Source organism: Sciurus vulgaris (genome assembly GCF_902686455.1).
Source record: "Sciurus vulgaris genome assembly, chromosome: 9".
NCBI lineage: Eukaryota > Metazoa > Chordata > Mammalia > Rodentia > Sciuridae > Sciurus > Sciurus vulgaris.
In genome coordinates, this window is record NC_136469.1 from 72,329,098 (window position 1) to 72,355,504 (window position 26,407).

The window sequence follows — 26,407 nt, forward strand, 5'->3', positions numbered from 1 at the left end:
ATATGTCAAAAATTACATGAAAAAAGTTCAATATCACTAGCAATTAGGGAAGTGCGAATTAAAACTGTACTGAGATTTCATCTCACTTTCATTACAGTAGTAATAATCAAAAAACAAATAACCATAATTGTTGGTTAGGATGTGGGAAAAATTTGTTGGTGGGACTGCACATTAGTACAACCACTCTGGAAAACACTATGGAGATCCCTCAAATCAAGGAATGGAACCACCATATAAATCAGCTATCCATTGCTCAGTGTATATCCAAAAAATGTAAAATCAGCACACTATAGAGATGCAGCCACATCAATGTTATAGCAGCACAATTCACAATAACCAAGCTGTGGAACAAACCTAGGTATCTTACAATAAATGAATGGATAAACAAAAGGTGGTATATATACATAAAGGAGTATCACACAGTTATAAAGAATGACATTATGGAATTGCCAGTAAATGAATGGAGAAGAAGACGATCATGCTAAGTGAAAGAGGCTTGTCCTCAAAAGCCAAAAATAAACAGAAGAAAGTTCAGTGGAGTAGAAAAAGGAGAATGAAGGGAGGGAGCAGGGAAGGAATAACAAAAAACAGGGGAATGAATCTGACCTAACTTTCTACTGCACATATGCGATCATACAACAGTGATATCATCATGTATATACACAAGACACCGGTTAAGAAAAAGAATCAATAAAAAAAGAATCCCTTGTTTCTTGTCATTCATCAAATCCAGAGGTATCCCTCAAAAAACAAAGCAACAATGTCCCCCTGAGCAAGAGAGGGAGAAGAGCAGCTAAAAGAGGGAAGAGAGAAACAAGAAGGAAAGTCAGTACAAAGGCATCAAATGAGCCTGACTTAACATAGAGGGTGGGAGGACCAGGGAAAAGGCTCAGAGGGGCCTCTCCACACAGACCACACTCCATCCCCAGGACTAGACCACAGGCAAGATGGTTTCTCCCTCAATTTCCCTCTTCATAGTAGGAATCTAGTCACTATGCTCATCATTACAGAAAGCAGCCACTGTTGACCACACACCTTAGGAAACTGCTGATTAAGGTCACATTGGATCTCCACACAGGGAGGTCCTCTCTCCTGGTTATGACTCTGTCAGGATTTTTCACATTACCTTGGAATCTGCCACTTCAACCAGACCTAACTCTTCAATGACCTCATCAATCCTCTCATTTTTTTCCTCTTTTGTCATAGTTGATGGAAGCCGAAGAGCCGCTGAGAACTGCAGGTTTTCTCTCACCGTCAGGCTGTCCAACACGACATCATCCTGAAGAAAGTTAAATTTCAATGTGAAACACTGAGTCTTTTCTAAAACATCACTTCAGTGTATGTCAGTTAATGCACAAGCATAATAAACACAAGGAAAATTTCTGCTAATGGTGAACTTTCAACTCTAAAATTTAGTGACTCCACACACAGCTTCAGAGCCCAAGGGAATCATTTTCATTCTCCATTTGCATACCCAGGTGGAGCAGAGGTGGTTATAATGACTTCTAGACCATTTCAGGTTGCTTTGTGTGAGACATGCCAAAGGCATCTTCTAAGAGAAGAGAGGAGAATGAAGGGCAAAAAGAACAGCAGTAGACCATTTTAGAAATGATACAAAAGTTAGAACTGATATCTCTACTTACAGATTCATATTCCAGGTTCTTTCTGTTTCTCCTTTGAACTCCTCCCTCAGTCTTATGGGAGATTATATAAACAAGTTGCTTCCTTGAACGTATTCAATTGGAAGCATGCTAACCCTACAAAATAATGTTTTGCACATGCAGAAACAGGGGGAACCTAAAAGGCAGACCCTCTAATACTCACCTGCACCACATATCCTAAACTATGTGGGAAATCAGCATCCTCAGGTACTTCATGTATGAAAACATTTCCAGATAATCCACTTGGGTCTTTTCTTGCAGCTAGGATTTCTAGCAACCTGTAAAAGTACATATATGTTATCAGATGTTATCAGATTTTTCCTTCCTATAAAGGCCACGGCACTCACCTACTGTGAATACAGAATCTTTTCAAAATACAAAATGAACTAGTCATAAAATTCTGTGGTTGACCATATATGTGTGTGTATGTACATTCACACACACACACACACACACACACACACACACACACACACACAAATTCTTGTCAACTTTTTCATTATGTGCTACAAGAAAGCCCAAAACATTAAAGCAAGATATCACTGGATTTATGCAGTGTAGACCTCCAAAATGACCCTCAACTTGATGCTCCCAACTCAGGCAATAGGCTCCTTTTCTCTGATTCATGTCCTTACAGAGACCTTCAGCTACTTCTCATCTCTTTTAATATTATTCCCTTCTCTTCCTTCCTCATTCGCTGGTAACATGGCCAACTACTATATGCTAATCACTATATCAAATTGTATTAGTAAAGCTGAATTTAACAAGATTTCCTGGTCCTCAGAATAAAACCATAAGCTAGTCCAAATCAAGTCATCCATAAGACCTAGGACCAGACAGGGTATGCACAGCAAATGATATGATTTTTAAAAGCACACTGAAATGGAAAAAAAAAAAAAAAAAAAAAAAGACTCACTTATTCTTCTTATTCTTTTGTACTCACAAATATTTGCCTCCACCTGTGGGTCCTGTGATGGCATTAAGGCCAGGTTTCATGATCCCACTGGAAACACAAAAATGTACTCATTTATTATTTCAGTTTTCAAAGAGTTCTGTAGGTATAAAGTTTGTATTGAATTTACTCTGAATGCTGATGAAATTGCAGACAGATAAGATGCACCAAGACTTATAGAAATAAAAATCATTGGTTAACGTAAGTCTGTACATAGGATATCCATCACTAATCAGGACCTATAAGTAAAAAGTCTCAGATACCTGAAAATTCCTTTCATTTATTCTTGAAACCACTAATCACTTATGGAAAATGACACATTTCATGTTCACAGTCCACAATAGAAGTAGAAAATTCCCACAAATCATCTGCATTACTCTTAATCCTCTTCCCCCCCCCCCCAATCCTCTTACAACAGCTTCTAAATGTTTGAGGATCAGATTCTTCAAATCATCTCACCTGATTCCCAGTCAAGTGTAGTTAATGAGCCAGTGATTTGTAGACTATCAGTACTAGTGTTCTCACTTTTCAAATCTAATCAGAACAAAAATCAATGCATCTGAAGTAGAAAGCAAAGACTGGAATAAAGCACTCCAGAGAATAAGAAACCATCACCTGCTCCTAACATTGGACAAAAGCATCCTTCCAATTTGAAAAGCAAAACACATATGATTTACTGCTATTTAAGTGTCTGATAAATTGGCTGGAAAATGGCAGGTTTAGAATTGGGAGACATCCGTGTAGCATGGATATCCTTTGGGGACGCACAGGCATAGAAAGACTCAAGTATACTTCAATCAAATTAAGTGTATGCGTGAGAGTTGTGAACATTCAGAGAAGAAGGGGTTGATTATGGCAGTGTTGACTGTGCTATGACCCAAGATGAAATCAAATCGCTTAAATTTTTTTTTTAATTTTTTTTTAATTTTATTGTAAACAAATGGGATACATGTTGCCTCTCTGTTTGTACATGGCGCAAAGGCATACCATTTGTGTAATCATAAATCCACATACAATAATGTTGTTTGATTCATTCTGTTATTTTTTCCCCTTAAATTTTGTCCTAAGTGTAAGAGGAGGAACTGTGAAGAAGAATGAAACCAGGAGAACTGAGGACAGGGCCACTGCAGGTGCATGAAGAAACAGAAGCCTATCCTCACCAATTCAGAACTCTGGTGTCTATGTCCGTCTCTCTTTAGAATTGCTAGGTATATCAAGATGAGTTCTACAGTGGAATCGGAATCTATTCCAAGTTTAACATCTAAGCCAACAGTTATGTGCCCTCACATATGATTCCCAAGGAGGTTGATCCTATGACCGCAGAGCTGTCATGGGTGATGAATGTCCCAGCACCACTGGCCCAGAGCACTCTATCCATGAGGACCTCAGCATTCATGACCTATGGCATTGGGTCTGTTACAATGAAACTAGCGCTGCTGGGGCCTGAGGTGAAAGGTACCTTTCACTTTGCTCATTAACAGAGGAAACTCACTGAAACACTGGAATATTATGAGTGAGATAAACCAGGAACAAATTATGACACAGAAACCTTTTGGTAACCTTCTTCCCCCAGGGTGAAGACATGTTAATGACTGGGTATGTCTGGGAGTGTAGGTCAGTGCTAGAGTGGGTGATTAGCATTTATGAAGTCTTGGGTTCAATCATTAGCACTGCCCAAATTCAAAATGCTTGGGTAAACTATCAAAGTGCATTTGTCCACAATTCTTAATGCATCTTTTTATTACTATCTACCTAGAAACTGCTTCTAAAATGGTCAGAAGAAGGCTTGTGATTCCCTAAGTCTTAATTGCCTGTCAAACTTCTGGGGATTTAATATACATACTCAAGGAAAGAGGAAGGCATCATGAACAATTCTTCCAGAAATCCTATGCAAATGTGTTAAGGCAAAACATTTCACAGGTCCCACTCTTTGGTTTCATTTGATGCTAAACTCCAGTGTTACAGAAAACAGCAGTAGAGTACAAATCCAATTGCTGTGGAGTGGTAGCTACTTCCACGTTCATTCAGTCAACACAATTATTATTTTTTTTTATATTTTTTTATTTTCAGTTATACACGACAAACTGTATTTTGGTAGAATATACATACATAAAGTATAAGTTATTTTATTTAGTTTGCCACTCTTGTGGTGGTACATGATGTGGAATTTCCCTGGTTGTGTACACAAAGACAAGGCTGGGAAAATTATGACCAATTAATTCTACTGTCTTTTTTATTCACTTGCCCTCTCCCTTTCCTTTACTTCCCTTTGTCTAGTTCAATAGATTTCTACCATTCCCCTCCCCAACCTTTCCTGTTTGGGGTTATCATCTGCAAATCAGAGACAATATTCAACCTTTGGTTCTGGGGGATTGGCATATTTCACTTAGCATGATACTTTCCAGTTTCATCCATTTACCAGCAAACACCATAATTTCATTCTTCTTTATGACTGAGTAGTATACCACATTTTCTTTATTCCTTCAACCATTGAAAGACACCTAGGTTTTTTTTTTTGTTTTTTGTTTTTTGTTGTTTTTTTTTTTTTTTCCATAGCTTGGCTATTGTGAATTGAGCTGCTGTAAACATGGATGTGGCTGTGTCACTGTAGTACGGTGTGTTTAAGTCCTCTGTGTATAAACCCAGGAGTGGGATAATTGGGTCAAATGTTGGATCCATTCCAAGTTTTCTGAGGAATCTCCATACTGCTTCCCAGAGTGGTTACACCAATTTGCAGTCCCACCAACAATGTATGAGAGTACCTTTCTCTCCACATCCTTACCAACATTTATTGCTACTTGTATTATTTATAACTGTTATTCTGAGTGGAGTGAGATGGAATCTCAGTGTGGTTTTACTTTGTATTTCTCTCATTGCTAGAAATTTTCAAAATTTTTTCATATGTTCTTTTTCTATTGTTTTGTTTTCTTTTAAACCTTTTCTTTAATTATTTTTATGTATTTCTGAGGATTGAACCTAATACTTCACACATGCTAGCCAAGAACTCCATCTTGGTGGCACAACCGCAGGCCCTCATATGGCTATTGAACCATTCTCATTTTTTCTTCTATAATGTGTTTCTTTAGGTCCTTTGTCCATTTATTTTTATTGTGTTAATTATATTTCTGGTGTTAAGGTTTTTGGGTTCTTTGTAAAACCTGGAAATTAATACCTTATATGAGGTATTAGTGGTGAAGATTTTATCCCCATCTCTAGGATCTCTGTTCATGTTGTTGAATGTTTCCTTTTCTGTGAAGATGCTTTTCAGTTTGGTGTTATCCCATTTATTGATACTTGATTTTACTTCTTGCACTTTAAGTGTATTGTTGAGGAATTCAGTTCCCAAGCTGACATGTTGGTAGTTGGGCCTACTTTATCTTCCATAAATGCAAGGTCTCTACTCTAATATGTAGGTCTTTGATCCATGTAGAGTTGAGTTTTGTGCAGGGTGAGGCACAGGGGTTTAATTCCCTTCTATTACATATAGATTTCCAGGGTTTCCAGCACCATTTTTTGAAGAAGCTATTTTTCTACAATGTACATTTATGGTGAAAGGCAAAACAATTATGCATTGTCTACTATGTATGTACAAGTTAAATTTCTATCACATAGGAAAGAGCTGAGGACAAATCTGGTGGATAAACAACTGGAAACCAAATTCCTAGCCCATGGGAGTTCACACTGCAATCCAGAGATGAGCACCCTATAACTGATAACTTATTTTATATTTTCACAAAAACTGATTGGACAGAGCCATGCTCATTGGTTTAAGTAAGGTCTAGAGCTGCTTTCATACAGCAAAGACACTTAGGTCCATCCACTATGGTCCACAGTTCCTTGGCCCCACCACCTTCACCTCCACCCTTCTCTCATCCCTCAAATCCTTTCCCCCTTATTTTCTGCATACAGGGGTCTGCCTTCCTCATACTGTAAACACATGCCAACAAGACTGTCTCACTGTAAGCACTTCTTCCTACTGTCCTCTCCGTTAACAGGCAGCACACTGAATCCACAAAACAGAGTACATGACATGAAAGGCACCTGAAGGATCCTGTCAGATCTGCAACCTTTACTAGACACTGGTTCACGCTTCGGTCTTGTTTTGCTTATGATCAGAGGAGGCAAAACCATTCCTGGGGCAGGTCAACTTCCCTACACACACAAACACAGAACTTTCACTTTCTCAGATTCCATTCACCTGGCCCTAGTTCAGAGGGAGGAGCTTCTGTTCTACAGTTATATCCTCTGATTACAGCAGAACAATGCAGGGAAACTGCTCTAGTTTACTAATTCCCACGTCAGAATACAAGATTTCCAAGAACAGAGGGCTATCTCTGTCACTTGCTATCGGGTTTCTGACACATCCAGGGTGGGTGAGGGAAAGGGTTTCTGTCAGAGGGATGAGTCAGCTATAGATTAATTGCTAAGAAACTTATTTAATAGAAAAGTCACAGGAGACAATTATCCTTTGAAGCAGGGGGACATGATGGATTGAGCCATACCAAACTGGCTCTAATGAAAATGGAGCCCAGCTTTCCTTTATTTATAATTGTACAAGTAAAAAGGGGGACCAGGAGGAGCTTCTTCTGTCAGGAACAGGAAGGAGTGAGGTTAAGGAAGCCATTTACTACCTAGTGGGTCATCCCAGGAAAATATATATATTCCCAGTGGTGAGCCATTATGTACAGAAGTCACATAACCCAGGCTATAAAAGCGTCTCTCAAGACTGCCAGTTCCTGGAAGTGAGATGTCTGTGTCTCATGGTTCAGCCAAGCCTGATTTCACAAGTCATGGATGGCTCCCCAGAACTACCATCTTGCACAACACCAGACACCAACTAGGTACCCAAATCTGTAGAATAAGTGAATTCCCACCTTTGTGTACAAGGTCCTTAGTTTGATACAGGAAAGGATAAGTCAGGTGAGTGAATTCTCACACAGTGTGTGCTTTACATCTATTCAATCTGTGCATATTCAAAGCATGGTGTCTTCCACCTCTTTAACACAAAATCTGTAGGGATAACCATTTCTTAATTATTGTGTTTCACAAAAGCCTTGTCAGCTTTTCATTGGTCAAGTCTATCTAATCATGTAGCATCCATCATTCCTGTCCTTATTCTCCTAGTCTGGATTTCTTAACCAACACAAGAGAGACTGAAGAAGTAGGCAAGACAGCAGGTAATGCTGCATGCACAGAGTTCCAATCCTCACAGCAGCCCTGGTCTCAGCCCTGTCAGCCCTCAGACCCTCACCATTTCTTTCCCACCCATCCTGCAACATTTTCTATGCTATCTTGTCACATCCTTGATCTCTGAAGGGAATTGCCTGACATTAACAGAATTGTGTCAAGTCACATAAAAAACATCAAGAAAACAAACATCTAATTCCTTAAAAATGTGCAGGCTCACTGAGTTAAAGCACACTTTTATAACCACCGCCCTGCCTTGAGGAGCCAGGGGAAGGTGCTCCCTTTGACTGTGAAAAATTATTTCCCCCATTACACAAACAGAACTCACAGGCCATGATATCTGAACAAATCCAAATTCACATCCTGATATCATAGAGGGCATTGAGAGGCTCACAAATATCAGAAAACATTGACACCCTAATGGCTAGCATCTGTGAATTCACAGAGGTACCTGGTAATGACAGGTTACCTAGAAACACTCATCTTCCACTCTGGGTCCCACTTCAACGTCACACTTTGAATACTGAATTTGTTGCCGCATGAAAAAATAATTACTAGGTTCTTTAAAAATACAATTGATTCAAAATCATAAAATCTCATTACTTCAAACTTTATATAATGTCAATAAATTTGTATGGTCTTATATTTAAACATGTTCTACTTGTCTATATTAGAGCAAGTAATAAGTAAATTTTTAGAGACGTAACAGCTATAAATAGACCTTTCGATTAAAACTGGTCTATTTGAAAAGTACTTTCACAATATACTACCATTTAAACCTCCTTGCTTCTAGAATATAAAGGACGTAAAGTTGCATAAGTATCTAAAACCCATTTGTCTCAGAAAGCGCTGAAAGTAGTGAAATAGAAACACATTCTATGTCACAGATTGGAAAGATCAGAGTTACAATTATATACCCACGATCAAAAGGCAACAAACTATACCACCAAAATGCAAGGCTTACCCACGAAAAACTAAATGGAACATTCATTGTTCAATCTCTCAAACAAACATTGATGCACATAGTAAAATCACTTTTAGGAATGGTTGGTCAGTTCACTTCCTTTCAAAGCTAAGCATACACTTCAGTGATTCAATCATTTCAGTTCTAGTTTAGCCAAAGGAAAGGAAAGGAATTTGTAATACATCTGTACATTTGTGTCTTGAACACAAATATCAATAGCAGTTTATTAGTAATAACCAAAACCTGAAAGTTCATTGCAGGCCAATAAAGTGGTCCCTTAGAAAATTCATGCACATACTTGATATTTGACAGTTTCTTTCTCTTGATTGTTTTCTGACCAAATAGGAAACCTCTCTTCTCTTTTACTTCATAACAGAGGTTGTGAAAACTTAACACAGGCCCTTTCTTCTCACTGGAGGTCATCCCAGGGAGGACATCAGAGTTTCTTTGGGTCGTGTGGATTACAGCCAGGTCATTGTTGGAAGACATCTGGAGAGTTCTGTTTTTCTGTGGAGGGAAAATCAATAGTAAATAGTAAATAGTTCAGGCAGTGAGATTTTAAACACTAGATAACAGCACATGAACACGTTTATACAAAGTTGCTTTAAAACTGTGTTGCAATGAGTGGGTTCCTATCTAAAGAACAGCCCACATCCCTGTGATAAGAACAACCTTAGAACCTACAACAGGAGGCAGATACAAATTAGAATACCTGCACCCAACTTAGATGTCAACTTCTCAATTATGGGGTTCTAATAAGTAAACAGTATGGGAATTATTCAAAACTTCTGAAGGATGAAAAAGACACCTGTGGGTTAGTCTTGCTAGCTTGAAAAACATATTGTTACGCAACTTCAGTTCAGGGACAGCCTATGTGATCATCTTGCATTTCCTGCATTCGTTGAATGTTGGAGATTATCATATTTTTACTATCAAAAGGAACTTAGCATAGCATTCTGTGGCAGCAGAGATTTCTCTGATTTTATAGTGACAATGTGTACAACTGTGTTGTGCACCTGCAATCAGCTACGAAAGTAAACTCCAACATTCTTTGATTTACACTGACATTACTATTTCCTTCATGGGAAAACATAAAAGGGATGAACTAAATCAAACTAATAGTTACACAGCTCAAGGCTTCCCAGCTAAACTGAATATTAACTTGATGAATGAAGTTAAAATTATTTTATGAACGAAGGTACAAAAGTCTCCTTAAAAAGATGTAGCACATAAGACCGTGTGCTGAACAGAGCTTGTTAAATAGGTTTGACATGCTAATGACAATTATTCTAGTTTTCATTTTAAAACACCAAAGTCATTCATGAAGCACTTGCTCTCTGCCTACGGTGGACTAGCTGCTCCAAACTGATCATTATGCTGAGAACAACTACAGGAGCAGACAGAACTTTAGCAGAAGTGTTGAAAAGTTCTCTGATGAGAGAACAAAGCCACAAGGACTGAAGGAACCAAAGTCCCAGCAAGGAGGGAGCAGCCACTGGGCAATCCCAGCACTCCATGCCTCTTCCTTTCCAGGTATTTGCAAACGAAAACTTTGTACACAAGGGGCAATACTTGGGATCCAGGCATGGAGAAGCTGCTAGAGGTATCTTCCAGAAGCCCCTAATATGCCTGAGCAAATATCTCAGTGGTCTTTCAGTCAGGGAGACAAAATTTGGACTTGTGGGCAAGCAAAGGTGAGGATTCCTGGACACCCAAGCTTTTTTTTTTTTCTTTTTTTTTTTTTTTTGTGGTGCTGGGGATTTGAATCTAGGACCTTGTGCTTGTGAGGCAAGCACTCTACCAACTGAGCTATATCTCCAGCCAAAACCCAAGCTTTTCAGATCCCAGAAACATTATGGCCTAGGAATATGGGAAAACTGAAAAGAGACCATTCACAGCTCAACAAAAGGGATCTGTTAAAAAGAGACCATTCTCTGTTTGATCAAGGTCATCACTCTCATAAAAGTTATCATCAGCCAAGCAGGATGCAACATATGTGTAATCCCAGGAACTCAGGAGGCTGGGGAAGGAGAATCTCAGGTTCAAAGCCAGCCTCAACAATTTAGTGAGGCCCTAAGTAGCATATCAAGATGCTGCCTCAAAACAAAAACAAACAAAAAAAAAAAATGGAAGAAAAAGAAAAACAGCATGTGGATGTAGCACACTGCATAAGTACTCCAGATTAACTATAAATAAATAAATAAATAAATAAATAAATAAATAAATAAAATCCTTCAACTTTTCTTCTTAAAATTATTAAATATGACAGAATATAGGAGCAAACGTTCCAAAAATCAGAATATAAAAGAAGACCCACAGGTAATCCACAATGGATTTATCGAACATTGACATTAAAACCACTGTAATTTGTCAAGGAAAACATAGGTTATCACCAAATGACCAGATCTATAAGGAAAAAGATAAAAATTAGGAATGCGAGGTAGACATGGCGGTGCAAACCTCTCTGTTCGGCTACACAAGAGACTGAAGTGGGACAGGTAGTCAGGGAAGGGCTCTCTCATGAAGCCTGTGAGCAGTCACTGAGGGTGGCCATCAGAAGGAGCAGTGCTAGTCAAAGTCCAAGTCAAAGGAAGCAGCACAGAGGCCAGAGGGCCTGAAGTGGGAGGGAGGGCAAGAAGACAGGACTTCAGGTCACAGGAAGGACAGCTCAGACAGAGCCCACTACCAATCACCATAAGGATTTGACTTAGACTAGGAATGAGACTGAGAGGTACCAGAAAGTTCTGAGTGAAGGAATGGCCTGATTTAATTGTGCTTAAAAGGATCACTCTGACTATTTTCAGGGGTAGGGATGGAACAAGGAACTCATGTAAGAAATGACCATAACAACCCAAGAGGCAGCATGGGAACACTGTTCTGAACCCCTCCTCTACTGGAAGATACTGGAAGACTTTCTTTATCTCTGCATGTGCTGCCCCAATGCAGCAACACTCAGGAACTCCAAGACCAGAAACAGCACCAGGTTTATCAGACACAACACACCAAGAATGCACCACCTGCAGCACTCTGTCCTGTCCCACAAGAAAATGGGAGGGCGGGTGGGGAAGGCACAGAACTTTGGGAGGAGGAGGACCTCATTCCCACAGCAAGGGCACAACCGGAGGATTTGTAAGGTCTTTATGGTCTTAACTCGTTCCAAAACATCCCACTGCCCTGTCTCATCCAGCCCATGAGCAATCTGAGGGCAAAAAGTGTACAAGATATTAATGGCTGAATTTAGGTCCCATGGAAATGAGAGGAAAACTCATGAAAATTTAAGAGGGATCCTGTTGAGAAGCTCCTATGAATTCAAGTAAGAGTATTAGGTAGGAAGACTTGGGGGAGGTGTGTCAAAGGGAATCAGGAAGATGACACTGGCAGATGCCCCAGGAAGTCCTCAGCCTTTGTCTCCTCCTTTCATCAAGCTGTCCACACCCTACTGGCATCTGTTGAGACCTTCTTTGAGAGGACAGATAAAGTTGGCACCCCTCTTTCAGTCCATTCTCTTTTTTTATAAAACTAACCTCCTTTGGCTTCAGTGGGAGATCACAAGCCTTGTTCCTCTCCTTAAACGTCTTTTTCACCCTCTGAAGGAATTGAAGTGGATTACCTAATGCTGGTTGAGCTTAAGAACCAAATTCCAGCCAGATGCTGCACTAAATCGCAGCAAGGCCTCTGCAGTCCCAAACCCAAGGGATTGAGGAGTTTTCAGTAAAGTACAAGAATCCTGGTCCAGTAGGGTCACTCACCAATGAAGACTCCATTCCCTTCTTGTGGAAACAAGCTCATTCATACAGTCAGGATGGGAGCAAGAAGGTAGAGTAGCAATTTTTCTCTGTAGTTATCACTCATTCTTGGCTTTTAAACAATTAGTACACTGGAAACTTTGAATACAATTCACTGAATACTTTCTCTCTGTAAATAAGTGTGTAGCTCAAAATCAGAAATCCCCACTTCTCAGCCTCCTAGTGCATGGGGAGAATGAGTACTCATCAGTCTGGGTGTTGTGGGGTCATGATGCATGAATGGCTCTAAATATATATTAATATTAAAATCAATATATATTAACCACAGAAGTAGGAGAGAGATGTAGTATGTGAATAAAATTATACAAGGCATTATTGAAAAAGAAAAAAGTAATGACACCAAAATATTTAGGCTATTAACTTTTGGTTCACATTCTGAGTTGAACTTAGCATAGCTTATTTTAAAGAACAGATGAGGCTTTCATAACTTGACATAACCTGAGGATACACATAGGGATGCCATTTTGATTTATACATTTTCACTAAATATTTCAATCCTAACTTCTCATCCTATGATATATGATTATTTTAAATTTTATTTTATTGTAAATAAATGGGATACCTGTTGTTTCTCTGTACATGGCGTAAAGGCATACCATTTGTGTAGTCATAAATTTACATAAAGTAATGTTGTTTGATTCATTCTGTTATTTTTTCCCTTTCCCCCACCCCTCCCACCCCTGTTTTCCCTCTATACAGTGCTTCCTTCCTCCATACTTGCCCCCCTCCCTAACCCTAACCCTAACCCTAACACTAACCCTTCCCTCCCCCCATTATGTGTCATCCTCCACTTATTAGTGATATCATTCGTCCTTTGGCTTTTTGAGATTGGCTTATCTCACTTAGCATGATATTCTCCAATTTCATCCATTTGCCTGCAAATGCCATAATTTTATCATTCTTTATGGCTGAGTAATATTTCATTGTATATATATACCACAGCTTCTTTATCCACTCATCAATTGAAGGGCATCTAGGTTGGTTCCACAGTCTGGCTATAGTGAATTGAGCAGCTATGAACATTGATGTGGCTGTATCTCTGTAGTATGCTGATTTTAAGTCCGTTGGGTATAGGCCAAGGAGTGGGATAGCTGGGTCAAATGGAGGGGTCCATTCCAAGTTTTCTAAGGAATCTCCACACTGCTTTCCAGAGTGGCTGCACTAATTTGCAGTCCCACCAGCAATGTATGAGTGTACCTTTCTCCCCACATCCTCGCCAACACCTGTTGTTGCTCGTATTCTTGATAATCGCCATTCTACTTGGGGTGAGATGAAATCTTAGGGTGGTTTTGATTTACATTTCTCTTATTACTAGAGATGTTGAACATTTTTCCATATGTTTGTTGATTGCTTGTAGATCTTCTTCTGTGAAGTGTCTATTCATTTCCTTAGCCCATTTGTTGACTGGATTATTTGAATTCTTGGAGTAGAGTTTTTTGAGTTCTTTATAGATTCTGGAGATTAGTGCTCTATCTGAAGTATGATTGGCAAAGATATTCTCCCACTCTGTAGGCTCTTTCTTCGCATTGCTGATAGTTTCCTTTGCTGAGAGAAAGCTTTTTAGTTTGAATCTATCCCAGTTATTGATTCTTGCTTTTATTTCTTGTGTTATGGGAGTCCTGTTAAGGAAGTCTGGTCCTAAGCCGACATGTTAAAAATCTGGACCTACTTTTTCTTCTATAATCTGCAGGGTCTCTGGTCTGATTCCGAGGTCCTAAATCCATTTTGAGTTTAGTTTCCTGCATGGTGAGAGATACGGGTTTAGTTTCATTCTGTTGCATAGGGATTTCCAATTCTCCCAGCACCATTTGTTGAAGAGGCTATCTTTTCTCCATTGCACATTTTTGGCACCTTTGTCTAGTATGAGAAAATTGTATTTATTTGGGTTTGTGTCCGTGTCCTCTATTCTGTACCATTGATCTACCTTTCTATTTTGGTACCAATACCATGCCGTTTTTGTTACTATTGCTTTGTAGTAGAGTTGAAGATCTGGTATTGCAATACCCCCTGTTTCACTCTTTCTGCTAAGTATTGCTTTAGCTATTCTGGGTTTCTGATTCTTCCAGATGAATTTCATAATTGCTTGCTCCATTTCTGTGGGGTACGTCATTGGGATTTTAATTGGAATTGCATTGAATTTGTATAGCACTTTAGGTAGTATGGCCATTTTGACAATATTAATTCTTCCTATCCAAGAACATGGAAGATCTTTTCATCTTCTAAGGTGTTCTTTAATTTCTTTCTTTAGTGTTGTATAGTTTTCATTGTAGAGGTCTTTCACCTCTTTTGTGAGATTGATTCCCAAGTATTTTATTTTTTTCGAGGCTATTGTGAATGGGGTAGTTTCCTAATTTCTCTTTCTGAAGATTCATCACTTATGTATAAAAATGCATTGGATTTATGAGCATTGATCTTGTAACCTGCTACTTTACTGAATTCACTTATGAGTTCTAAGAGTTTTCTGGTGGAATTTCCAGGTTCCTCTAAATATATAATCATGTCATCAGCGAACAGGGATAATTTGAGTTCTTCTTTTCCAATTCGTATCCCTTTAATTTCTTTGGTTTGTCTAATTGCTCTGGCTAGAGTTTCAAGAATGATGTTGAATAGAAGTGGTGAAAGAGGGCATCCCTGCCTTGTTCCAGTTTTTAGGGGGAATGCTTTCAGTTTTTCACCATTTAGAATGATATTAGCCATGGGCTTAGCATAAATGGCCTTTACAATGTTACGGAATGTTCCCACTATCCCTATTTTTTCTAGTGTTTTGAGCATGAAGGGGTGCTGTATTTTATCAAATGCTTTTTCTGCATCTATTGAAATAATCATGTGATTATTGACTTTAAGTCTATTGATATGGTGAATGACATTTATTGATTTCCTGATGTTGAACCAACCTTGCATCCCTGGGATGAAACCCAATTGATCATGGTGCACTATCTTTTTAATATGTTTTTGTATGCGATTTGCTAAAATTTTGTTGAGAATTTTTGCGTCGATGTTCATTAAGGATATTGGTCTGAAATTTTCTTTCCTTGATGAGTCTCTGTCTGGTTCAGGTATCAGGGTGATATTGGCTTCATAGAATGAGTTTGGGAGGGTTCCCTCCTCTTCTATTTTATGGAATACTTTGAGAAGTATTGGAATGAGTTCTTCTATAAAGGTTTTGTAGAACTCGGTGAGAACCCATCTGGTCCCGAACTTTTCTTTGTTGGTAGACTCTTGATGACTTCTTCTATTTCAGAACTTGAAATTGGTCTATTAAAATTGTGTATGTCCTCCTCATTCAGTTTGGGCAATTCATATGTCTCTAGAAACCTGTTGATGTCTTCAAAATTTTCTTTTTTGTTGGAGTATAGATTTTCAAAATAGCTTCTAATTATGTTTTGTGTTTCACTCGTGTCTGTTGTGATATTTCCTTGTTCATTCCGAATTTTAGTGATTTGGGTTTTCTCTCATCTTCTCTTTGTTAGTGTGGCTAAAGGTTTATCAATTTTGTTTATTTTTTCGAGGAACCAACTATTTATTTTGTCAATTTTTTGTATTGTTTCTTTTGTTTCAATTTCATTGATTTCAGCTCTGAGTTTAAATATTTCCTGTCTTCTACTACTTTTGGTGCTGGTCTGTTCTTCTTTTTCTAGGGCTTTGAGCTGTAGTGTTAGGTCGTTTATTTGTTGAGATTTACTTCTTTTATTAAATGCGCTCCATGAAATAAATTTCCCTCTAAGTACTGCTTTCATAGTGTCCCAGAGATTTTGATATGATGTTTCTTTGTTCTCATTTACCTCTAAGAATTTTTTAATTTCCTTCCTAATATCTTCTGTTATTCATTCATCATATAATAGCATATTGTTTAATCTCCAGATGTTGGAATAGTTTCTGTGTTTTACTCTTTCATTTATTTCTAAATTCAATCCATTATGATCTGATAGAGTACATGGTAGTGTCTCTATCTTCTTGTATTTGCTAACATTAGCTTTGTGGCATAATATATGGTCTATTTTAGAGAAGGATCCTTGTGCTGCTGAGAAGAAAGTGTATTCAGTCTTGGTTGGATGGTATATTCTATAAATGTCTGTTAAGTCTAAATTATTGATTGTGTTATTGAGATCTATGGTTTCTTTGTTCAATTTTTGTCTGGAAGATCTGTCCAGTGGTGAGAGAGGTGTGTTAAAGTCACCTAGTATTGTTGTGTTATGGTTTATTTGGTTTCTGAAATTGAGAAGGATTTGTTTGACATACATGGATGAGCCACTCTTTGGGGCATAGATGTTTATGATTGTTATATCTTGCTGATTTATGCTTCCCTTAAGCAGTATGAAATATCCTTCTTCATTTCTTCTGACTAACTTTGGCTTGAAGTCCACATTATCTGAAATGAGGATGGATACTCCAGCTTTTATGCTGAGTCCATGTGCATGGTGTGTTTTTCCCCACCCTTTCACCTTTAGTTTATGGGTATCTTTTTCTATGAGGTGAGTCTCTTGTAGGCGACATATTGTTGGATCTTTCTTTTCAATCCAATCTGTCAGTCTATGTCTTTTGATTGATGAATTCAGGCCATTAACATTCAGGGTTATTATTGAGATATGATTTGGTTTCCTGGTCATTTGGTTCATTTTATAAATTTTATTTATTATTTGTTTGACACAACTTGTTTCCTCCTTTATTTGACAATTCGTTTAGGATAATTCCTCCCTTTGCTGATTTGCTTCTTTGTTTTTCATCTCTTCCACATGGAATATTTTGCTGAGAATGTTCTGTAATGCTGGCTCTCTTTTTGTAAATTCTTTTAGGTTTTGTTTATCATGGAAGGATTTTATTTCATCGTCAAATTTGAAGGTAAGTTTTGCTGGGTATAAAATTCTTGTTTGGCATCCATTTTCTTTCAAGGCTTGAAAAATGTTGTTCCAGGCCCTTCTAGCTTTTAGGGTCTGGATTGAAAAATCTGCTGATATCCATATTGGTTTCCCCCTGAATGTAATTTGGTTCTTTTCTCTCACAGCCTTTAAAATTCTGTCTTTCTTTTGTATTTTTGTATTAGGCATTTTCATAATAATGTTCGTTGGTGTAGGTCTATTGTAATTTTGTGTGTTTGGAGTCCTATAAGCCTCTTGAACTTGATTTTCCATTTCATTCTTCAGGTTTGGGAAATTTTCTGATATTATTTCATGGAATAGATTGTTCATTCCTTTGGTTTGTTTCTCTAAGCCTTCCTCAATCCCAATAATTCTTAAATTTGGCCTTTTCATCATATCCCATAGTTCTTGTAGATTCTGTTCATGATTTCTTACCATCTTCTCTGTTTGTTCAACTTTGTTTTCAAGGTTAAATATTTTGTCTTCAATGTCTGAGGTTCTGTCTTCCAGGTGTTCTATCCTACTGGATATGCTTTCTATGGAGTTCTTAATTTGGTTTATTGTTTCCTTCATGTCAAGGATTTCTGTTTGGTTTTTTTTCAATATCTCTAACTCTTTATTGAAATGATCATTTGCTTCCTGTACTTGCTCTTTTAACTGTTGATTGGTCCGATCATTCAATGCCTGCATTTGCTCTTTCTTCTCATCATTCAGTGTGTGCATTTGCTCTTTCATCTCCTCATTTGCTTCCCTGATCATTTTAATTATGTACATTCTGAACTCCTTTTCTGTCATTTCTTCTGCCATGCTGTCATTGGGTTTTATTGATGTAACATCTAGATTTGTTTGCGGCATTTTCTTTCCTTGTTTTCTCATATTGTGCGGGTATCAGTAGACTGCTGAGATATTGCAGATTTCCTCTATTGACTTACAATGTCCCTGAAGATGTCTATATATATCCCCTCTTAGCCTTCAGTAGGCTGAAGTCTTGGAGGAAGTTGATAATGCGGTGCTCCACAAGGAAGCTGCCTCTCTAGGTGTGGTGGCTTTCAGGTGGGGTATATTCCCTGCTAGTGGGCAGAGGTGCCTCCACTTGTTGACCAATGGTCATCCAAAGGGGAAATAGGCTGCAGGCTGAGGCAAGGACTGTTTGGGCCTGTGTCTCTGGTTTTACCGTCCTTGTGGGGAAACCTCACCCGGTAGGGAAGACTCACCTGGTGGGGAGGTCTCGCTGGTCAGTTCCCCTCCTAGAGGTTCCCCTCAATTTACAGCTACCGCCTGGGCTAAGGGGCCTTCCTCTGCAAAGTTCCCAGGGGCCCGGCCCTACCTCCTGGTCCTGGGAGCCTCACCCTTCACAGATGAATCTCCTTAGGCTGCCCCTCCTGAGAGATTCTGCCCGCAGGCCTGGAACCTTCGCTCTGCCCCTAAGCGTGTCTCTGTGTGGCTCTTCCACCAAGAAGCCTCCTAGATCCTGGGACCCTTGTCTGCACCTAATGCCTGGCTATGCGGCCCCTCCTCTGAGCAGCCACCTGGGGTCCCGTACAATCGCTCTGAGTCCCAGAGACCTGCCGCACGCCTCTTCCTCCAGACAGCCGCCCAGTATTCCGATGCGGTCACTAGGAGTCCAAGCAACTCACTGCATGCCTCCTCCTCCCACCAACCACCCGTAGCCCGGGGCAATCACTCCGAGTCGAAGTGACCCACCCCGTTCCTCCTCCTCCTCCAGGTAACCCCCCGGGTGTTCAGGAGCGGTTGCTCTGAGTGGCTCTGAATCCACGTGACCCACTGCAAGCGTCCTCTGGGCAACCACCCAGAGCTCTGGTGCGGCCACTCGCGACCAAGCGACCCACCCCGCTTCTCCTCCAGGCAGCCCCCCCTGTGTTCAGGAGCGGTCGCTTTAAGTCCAAACAACTCACCACTCGCCTTCTCCTCTGAGCAGCCGCCTGGAGCTCTAACGCAGTCACTGCGAGTCCAAGCGATCCGCCGCGCTCCTCCTCCTCCTCCTACTCCTCCGGGCAGGCCCCGGGGTTGAAAAGTGGTCTGCGTCCAAACAGCTCACCATGCAGCCCCTCCTCTGGCAACTGCCTGTAGCTCTGGTGCAGTCACTCCGAATACAAGAGGCCATGCTCCTCCTCCTCCTCCTCAGGGCATGCCCCGGTGTTCTGAGTCCACACAGCTCTCCTCGCCGCTCCTTCCCTGGGCAGCACCGGAGCCCGAGTGGTTGCTCCGAGTCCCAGCGCTGTGCTGAAGGGCCTCCTCTACGACGCTCCCAGTTGTCCGAGTTCACTGCTCCAGCGGGGGGAGGGGCATCTCGCCGCCAGCTCTACTTCACAAAGTTCCCTGCATTCCGGGACAACCGTCCCATCCGGGACGTCTCCCCAACAGGAGAGAGTCACCCGGCTGCTTTGAGTTGGTCCCAAGTCTCTCAATATCTCCTCTTTTGAATCCTGAGTCCTGGAGCAACATGAAATGCAGCCACCCTCTAGGCCGCCATCTTGAAAACACCAATATATGATTTATACTTAACACAATATAAGCTTTCCTCTTTGATAGTGTCTCCACCTGCTACCAAACTCTCATCAAAACCTGTCAGCCCAACATCTGAGGTGAGATAAACCAATTTCCCTCATCTGATCATTACTCATTGTAGATACGTAAGGAAAGGAAATGTCACACAGAGAGTATACATATGTTGAATCTGTGGACAATTATATATATAGACAGACACATTCCCAGAGTACTTGATGGACAGGAAGCTTTCCTATGAGGGAAGAAAAAACTTAATTCATTTGTGAAATTTATAGTACAAAGTCTCCGTCTTATTAGGAGACTTGTAACCATTCATAGAACTGCAGTATATTTCTACAGATGTCTGAATGTTAGTGTCCCTCCAGAGGTTTTTTGTTGAAATCTGATTCCCAGTGCAAAACCATTTCAAGGGGGTTTTTAGGAGGTGGTTAGGCCATCAGGATACTGCTCGAGTAAATGGGAACAGTGCCATTGAAAAATATCCCAAGGTAGCTTCTTGTCCCTTCTACCCTGTGAGAATACATAACAGGTGCCACCTATAAACAGACGTAATTATATCCAGAGTCTACTGGCTCTTTGTCCTGGACTTGCAAGACTCCAGAACAGTTAACAATACATTTCCACTCTTTATAAATCCCTCAGTTTGACATTTTGTTACAGTAACACAAATGGACTAAAACAACTTGCTCTCCCCACATGCTTTACACCCACATTAATAAATGCATATACCTGCCATGTCATTTTGGGCTGGGAAAAACATCTTAAAACATTCTTATTGGCAAGAAACACATTTTTCAAGTGACAAAGTAGTTCTCAGAACCAAAGATACTGGGATGTTAGAATCATCATAGGGAATTTTAAAAGTCTGCTTTATACACTAAGAGTTCTAATGTTAAACTAAATGCATACAAGACCAGATAGGTCCAACAAGATCAATCTACAGACTGCCCAAATGAAATTGACTGTAAATATAAAGATGCACAATGCCTGGTGTGGTGGTGCCTGCCTATAATCACAGTGACTAGGGATGGTGAGGCAAGATAATCACAATTTCAAGGCCAGTCTCAGAAATTTAGGGAGACCCTATCACAAATAAAATGTCAAAAAGACTGAAGGTGTAGTTCAGTGATAAAAGTTATCCTGGGTTCAACCCCTAGCACTACAAAATGCACTCATGCTTAGGGCTTAAAAGTAAATGCATGGAGAAAAATATGCCATGCCTACCCTAAAAATATCAAAGCAGCAGTACCTATGTTTATTATAGACAGAGCAGACATCAAAGTAAAGTTATCAGGGACAGAGTATGATATGATGACAAATGGTCAAGATGATGTAACTCTTAAAATGCATACACCTAAAAACAGGTTATCAAATATATATATATATATATATACACATATATATATATATACACACACATATATATAATCACAAACTTAACACTATAAAAATATAATTACAAAAAGATTAAAGAAAGAAACTCAAATAACCCAATCAATAAATAATCAAATTAAGTAAACAGAGACTTCTCAAAAGAAGTGATACAAATGGCCAACAAATATATGAAATACAGTTCAATATCATTAGTAAGTATGGAAATGCCAATTTAAACTACCCTGAGATTTCATCTGACTTCAGTCAGAATGGTAGTTATCAATAATACAAATAATAAATGTTGGAGAAGAGGTACAGAAATAGGAACACTTTTACCTATTGGTGGGATTGTAAATTAGCATGACCATATGAGAATCAGTATGGAGGTATCTCAAAAGACTAGGAATGGAACCTCATATGTCTAATCTGTACCACTCCTTGGTGTTTATCCTAAAGAGTTAAGGTCAGCATACTGCAGTGAAACACATTCTCATGTTTATAGCAGCTCAGTTCACAAGAGTCAAACAATGGAGCAACCCAGGTGTCTACCCACAGAAGAATGGATTTTAAAAAAAATGTGGTATATAAACAAATGGATTTCTATGTAGTAAATAGGAAAAAAAAACATGAATTTATGTCATTTGCAGGAAAATGGATATAAGTTGAAGCCATTAGGTTAAGCAAAATAGGCCAAACTCAGAAGACAAGTGTCACATGTTTTCTCTCATCTGTGGTACATAGAGAAGAAAATGAGAAGGAAAGGGGTGGGAATGGATGGTCTAGTGAAAATAGCAGTGTGATATGTAGATAAAAGGGACAGTGAGAGGGAGGAGGGGAAGGAAGGGAAAATAGTAAAAAAAAAAATTGGTCAAATTATATCATTATATTGTATGCATGTATGTGTATGTAGCAACAAATCCCACTGTTATGTACAAATATAATGCACCAAAAATAGAGAAAAAATGAAAATATTAAATTTCAAAAATGAGAGGGAAATGCCAGGCAAAGCTTCTCTGAAGAGCAAGCTTCAGAGGAAATGACAGATCATTCATTCCTATTATGGCTTCCATATACTGCCTGGAACATATATGCCCAAAGAACCACTTGTTGTTACTATGTATATGTATTTTTTACTCTTTTACTATTATTATATGTATAATATTTCCAATATTAGATAATAATATATATAACATGTTATATTACACATGTACTATATATAAAATACATTACCTTCTTATGCACACACATTTTTAAACTCATAGATTTACAATCTAGTTTTTTGGTTTGTATTTTTGCATTATTTGAATGTTTTCAGTATTATTTTTAATGTGTTGCAAATAGCTGGAGTAATTTTTAAAGTACATTTTTAAAATGAAAATATTCACAGAAAAATTCTGAAAGAGAGCTCAACAATCCTGCAGTAAACTATCAAAACTTGTGAGCAAACTTTATGTCCTGGGAATAAGAAAGAAACAGTTTGGCCAATTCCTTTAAAATACTAAAGCTAACAAGTTATTTCCTCCATCAGCAGTAACTCCCATGCTCAGGGAGCTTTCATCCATCAATATTAACTCTCCTTATCTTCACACATTTGGGGACAGGCAAGAGTTTCATCTTAACCCACCAGACCTGGAAACAGTTACACCCTCACATTATTTTCGAAAAAACATCCCGAATGGACACTTTTTATTTCCTGCTCTCAATCAAACTGCCAGGGTTCAACCTCAGTCATCCCATTTGAGCATGTGCTCTTTTCTAACAAAATGTGCACCCAACACCCACCCACCTTTCCTGGTACACAAATATTGCTCACTTCATAATAGTTCAAGTGACCAAGAGCACCAGTCTTGGGAGGCGGGTGCTCTGAGAAGACATAAAGCTCTTGGATGTAAAGCAGGACATGGAGGTTGGAAGAGTCAGCTTAATCTTTCCGACATGCCCCGAGGCCGCAGCTTCCACTCCACAAGGGCACCAAGCATCCTTGCTGCTGTGGAGACCCAGAAGCACTTTCCCCAGGTCCCCTGGCTCCTTCCCTGTCTCCTCCTTCCCACAGTCCCTAGCCAGTGGGGGACTGAGTGTCTCCCCTCCCCTCCTGCGCCCTGGGGACATGGTCCTCGAGGACCCTGGAGGCCTTCAGTGGCCACTGCAGACCCCATCCCGGGACTGTGTCGACCTCACCGGGACACTGCCCTGGGGCCGGGCACTCACCGTGGGTGGCACCTGGGAGAGAGCCAGAGGCCCTGCCTTCAGGGGTGTGAACAGACAGCTGGACTGCGGGGACCCTGTGGAAGTGACTGTCCTGAGAGGTTCAGGCTGCAGGGCCAGAATGCCCACTGCGGCCTCTCCCCAAAGGTCAGGCTCCAAGGTTCAGGCGTGGTCAGAAGGCAACAGGGGCGGCGCTGCCTGGCAGACTAGGATAAGCCCCAGCGCCGTGGGTGTGCATGGTAGGGGACCTCCACCCTCCCTCAGAGTCCAACTCAGGGAGATGACTGTCCCTGACCAGGCAGGGACAAACCAAAACCCCCACCTCTGGTGCCTTTTCCAAATGCACAGAAGCAGTTTGCTCTGCTATTAGGGGGTACTGCCTGGGCTGCTGGACACCTCATGTGGCCTGGATGGTTTGGCGCTGCTGCTCTCCTGGCCCCTGAGCACTGGGAACTCTGACACCTAGGCTTCTCCTCTCACTCTTCACCCATCCCAAGGGCAATAGGTGGTTTCTTGTCAAAGAGTTTGGGACAAATTAGATGGCTGTGCCCCAGGGCCAAACAAATCAGGAACTGAATCTAAGGGGGAGGGGCTTGAATGAAAGTGTCCCTGTGGATGGTTTCAATGTCTTCACGCTGCTGAAATCATTACTTCTCTGCCATATTTGGAGACTGTGGAAACCCTAGAAGACAGTACGCAGGGTGCAGGAGAAAAGGGTGGTTACCAGGCTCTGGGAGCGAGCTCCGCCATCCCAGCATTCACCCTGGGCCTCCACCCTCAGGAAGAAGCACCTGCATGGAGAAACTCTTCCATCTGCAGTTTACAGAAAACCCACAGGCTCATGTGGACCCTGAGAATTATTGTTAATCAGGAAAATCAGGCATGAAGTGTAGAAGACTCATATAGACATAGATTTTGTGTTTCATTGTAAACCAAAATTAGGATACATTGTTCATAGCTAGCCCTTAATGAGTGTTGTGGTATCAGCATTCTCTGAAAGCAGTTCAAAGGAAGTATCTGTTTATGAAGAAGGAGAAAGAAAATATGATATTGAAACGAAGCATAAATAACAGAAACAGGATATTAGGTTGTATAATGTGTTTTGGAATTTATATAAACAAATCAGAGTGCTGGAGATGAAGCTCAGTGATAGAGGGATTGCAGCCTAGATATATCCCCTGCTGACACATAAAGAAGTAAATAAATACATCCAAAACATATACCAAAAACTGCTATGTACAAAATAGTTGGATGAAAATAATGAAATATTTGTTGTGGGTTATGACATGAATATCTTCTGTCCTTTTCTATTTTAATGTAATTTTAAACAGTTGATTTCATGCAAATATACATCTGTTATAAGGACAGAATCATTGTTTTTAAAGGTAAGATCCATTAATAAAATGAACATATAAAGAGACACAATGCTTAGAGTCCCACCCTCACCCCAAATAGGGCCAAAACAAGAGAATCAAAGAAGTTTTCACTTTATTTTTCATCTAATTTATGAAATAGTTTTGTGTGTGTGTGTGTGTTTAATGTGCTGATTATTCTTTACCCAAATGGAGGTACCTTTGTGAGAGCCACAAGCTCCTGCCTTGTGTGGGGAGACACTGGGTGGAAGAATTCTGCTAACCGTGTTTGCCCTGGATTACCACACTATACCCAGCTCTGTGCTGTCTTTGATGATTTGGATCTTTTTGTCGCTGGACAGCACATGAGTTAATGCAGCAATGTTCAGAGTTGAAAATTTTAGATTACAATACCTACAACCTAGTTAGTAGACTAACCCATGTAAAGGATTAATCATTTGAGTGGATTACTGGGTGATAACAGTAGACAGGTTGGACATGGGTAGGAAAAGTAGTTCGTTGTTTATGTGTGCTTGGGGGCTGTATCTTGCCCTGGTCCTCTCCACTTTTCTTCCTCCTCTTCCTCCTCCTCCTTTTCTTTCTCCCTGCTTCCTGGCTTCCAAGAACTGAGGGACTTTCCTCCACCATGCCCTTCTGCCATGATGTTCTGCCTCCTATTGGGCCCTAAGCAAGGGAGTTAGCTGACTGTGAACTGAACATCTGAATCTGAGACCAACAAAATCTTCTCCTCCACTAAGAAGTCTTATTGAGTATCTTGGCCACAATGACAACAAGCTAACACACATTGGTTCCCAATACCACTCCTGTATGCAGACATCTCATGTCCTGGATTCTCCAAAAGCAGCTTTACTAGATCAGAATGGAAGGAATAAATTTGTTCAATAATCTGGATGCAATTGTGAATGTGTACTTAAGCAAAAGTGGGAAACACAGTGGATAGGTTTAAGTCTATCCTGAATTCAGGGGGACATTAGGATTGCCCAGTAATATAGTGTATACTTGCCTTCTCTCCCTAGGTAAGTCAACACCCTCCTTTAGTTTCAGCGAGGGAAGTATGTATAGTGGTAGACTAGCTGGAGGTTAGTGACTCTGCTTCTTGTGACAAATCACAAGAGGTGCTACTGTACTCAGGCATGTGGCATTCCCAGTGATGACACCCAGCTGTTTTGAGAAATAGGCAACTGTCTTCTCATATTCCCTAAATTTATTATTTACAAATGACTCAGATATTTTATCAAAATTCAGCATATTAGAACTTAAAGTTTCACGAGGAGTACATGCATAATCATCTATCTCATTTCTGTTCACTTAATCTATCTTAAACAATTTTTCCTGCACTACTAAGATATCAGACAAGCATTTCAAGCTATTTCTTTGTCAAAGACAAACCTGTAAGTTAATTTGCTGTACTTGATGCACAATACACAGGAGTGATATAGCATTATGAACTAACCCACGACTGACATGTTCTCTAACACAGACCAGCTCAACACTCGGATG

The 26,407-nt window shown here is 40.0% G+C and overlaps 1 protein-coding gene across 1 annotated transcript in view; it reads right to left on the reverse strand.

Moving 5' to 3' along the window:
* The window catches only part of LOC306669808 (broad substrate specificity ATP-binding cassette transporter ABCG2-like), a gene marked incomplete at its 5' end in the record, with an annotated part of 288,437 nt that overhangs the window by 214,818 nt on the left and 47,212 nt on the right, over nucleotides 1–26,407 (reverse strand). The window contains 4 exons of the mRNA XM_079153964.1: nucleotides 1,127–1,279; nucleotides 1,825–1,939; nucleotides 2,605–2,664; nucleotides 9,063–9,271. Coding sequence (XP_079010090.1) covers nucleotides 1,127–1,279; nucleotides 1,825–1,939; nucleotides 2,605–2,664; nucleotides 9,063–9,271 — 537 coding nt within the window. The remainder of the gene's footprint in view (nucleotides 1–1,126; nucleotides 1,280–1,824; nucleotides 1,940–2,604; nucleotides 2,665–9,062; nucleotides 9,272–26,407) is intronic.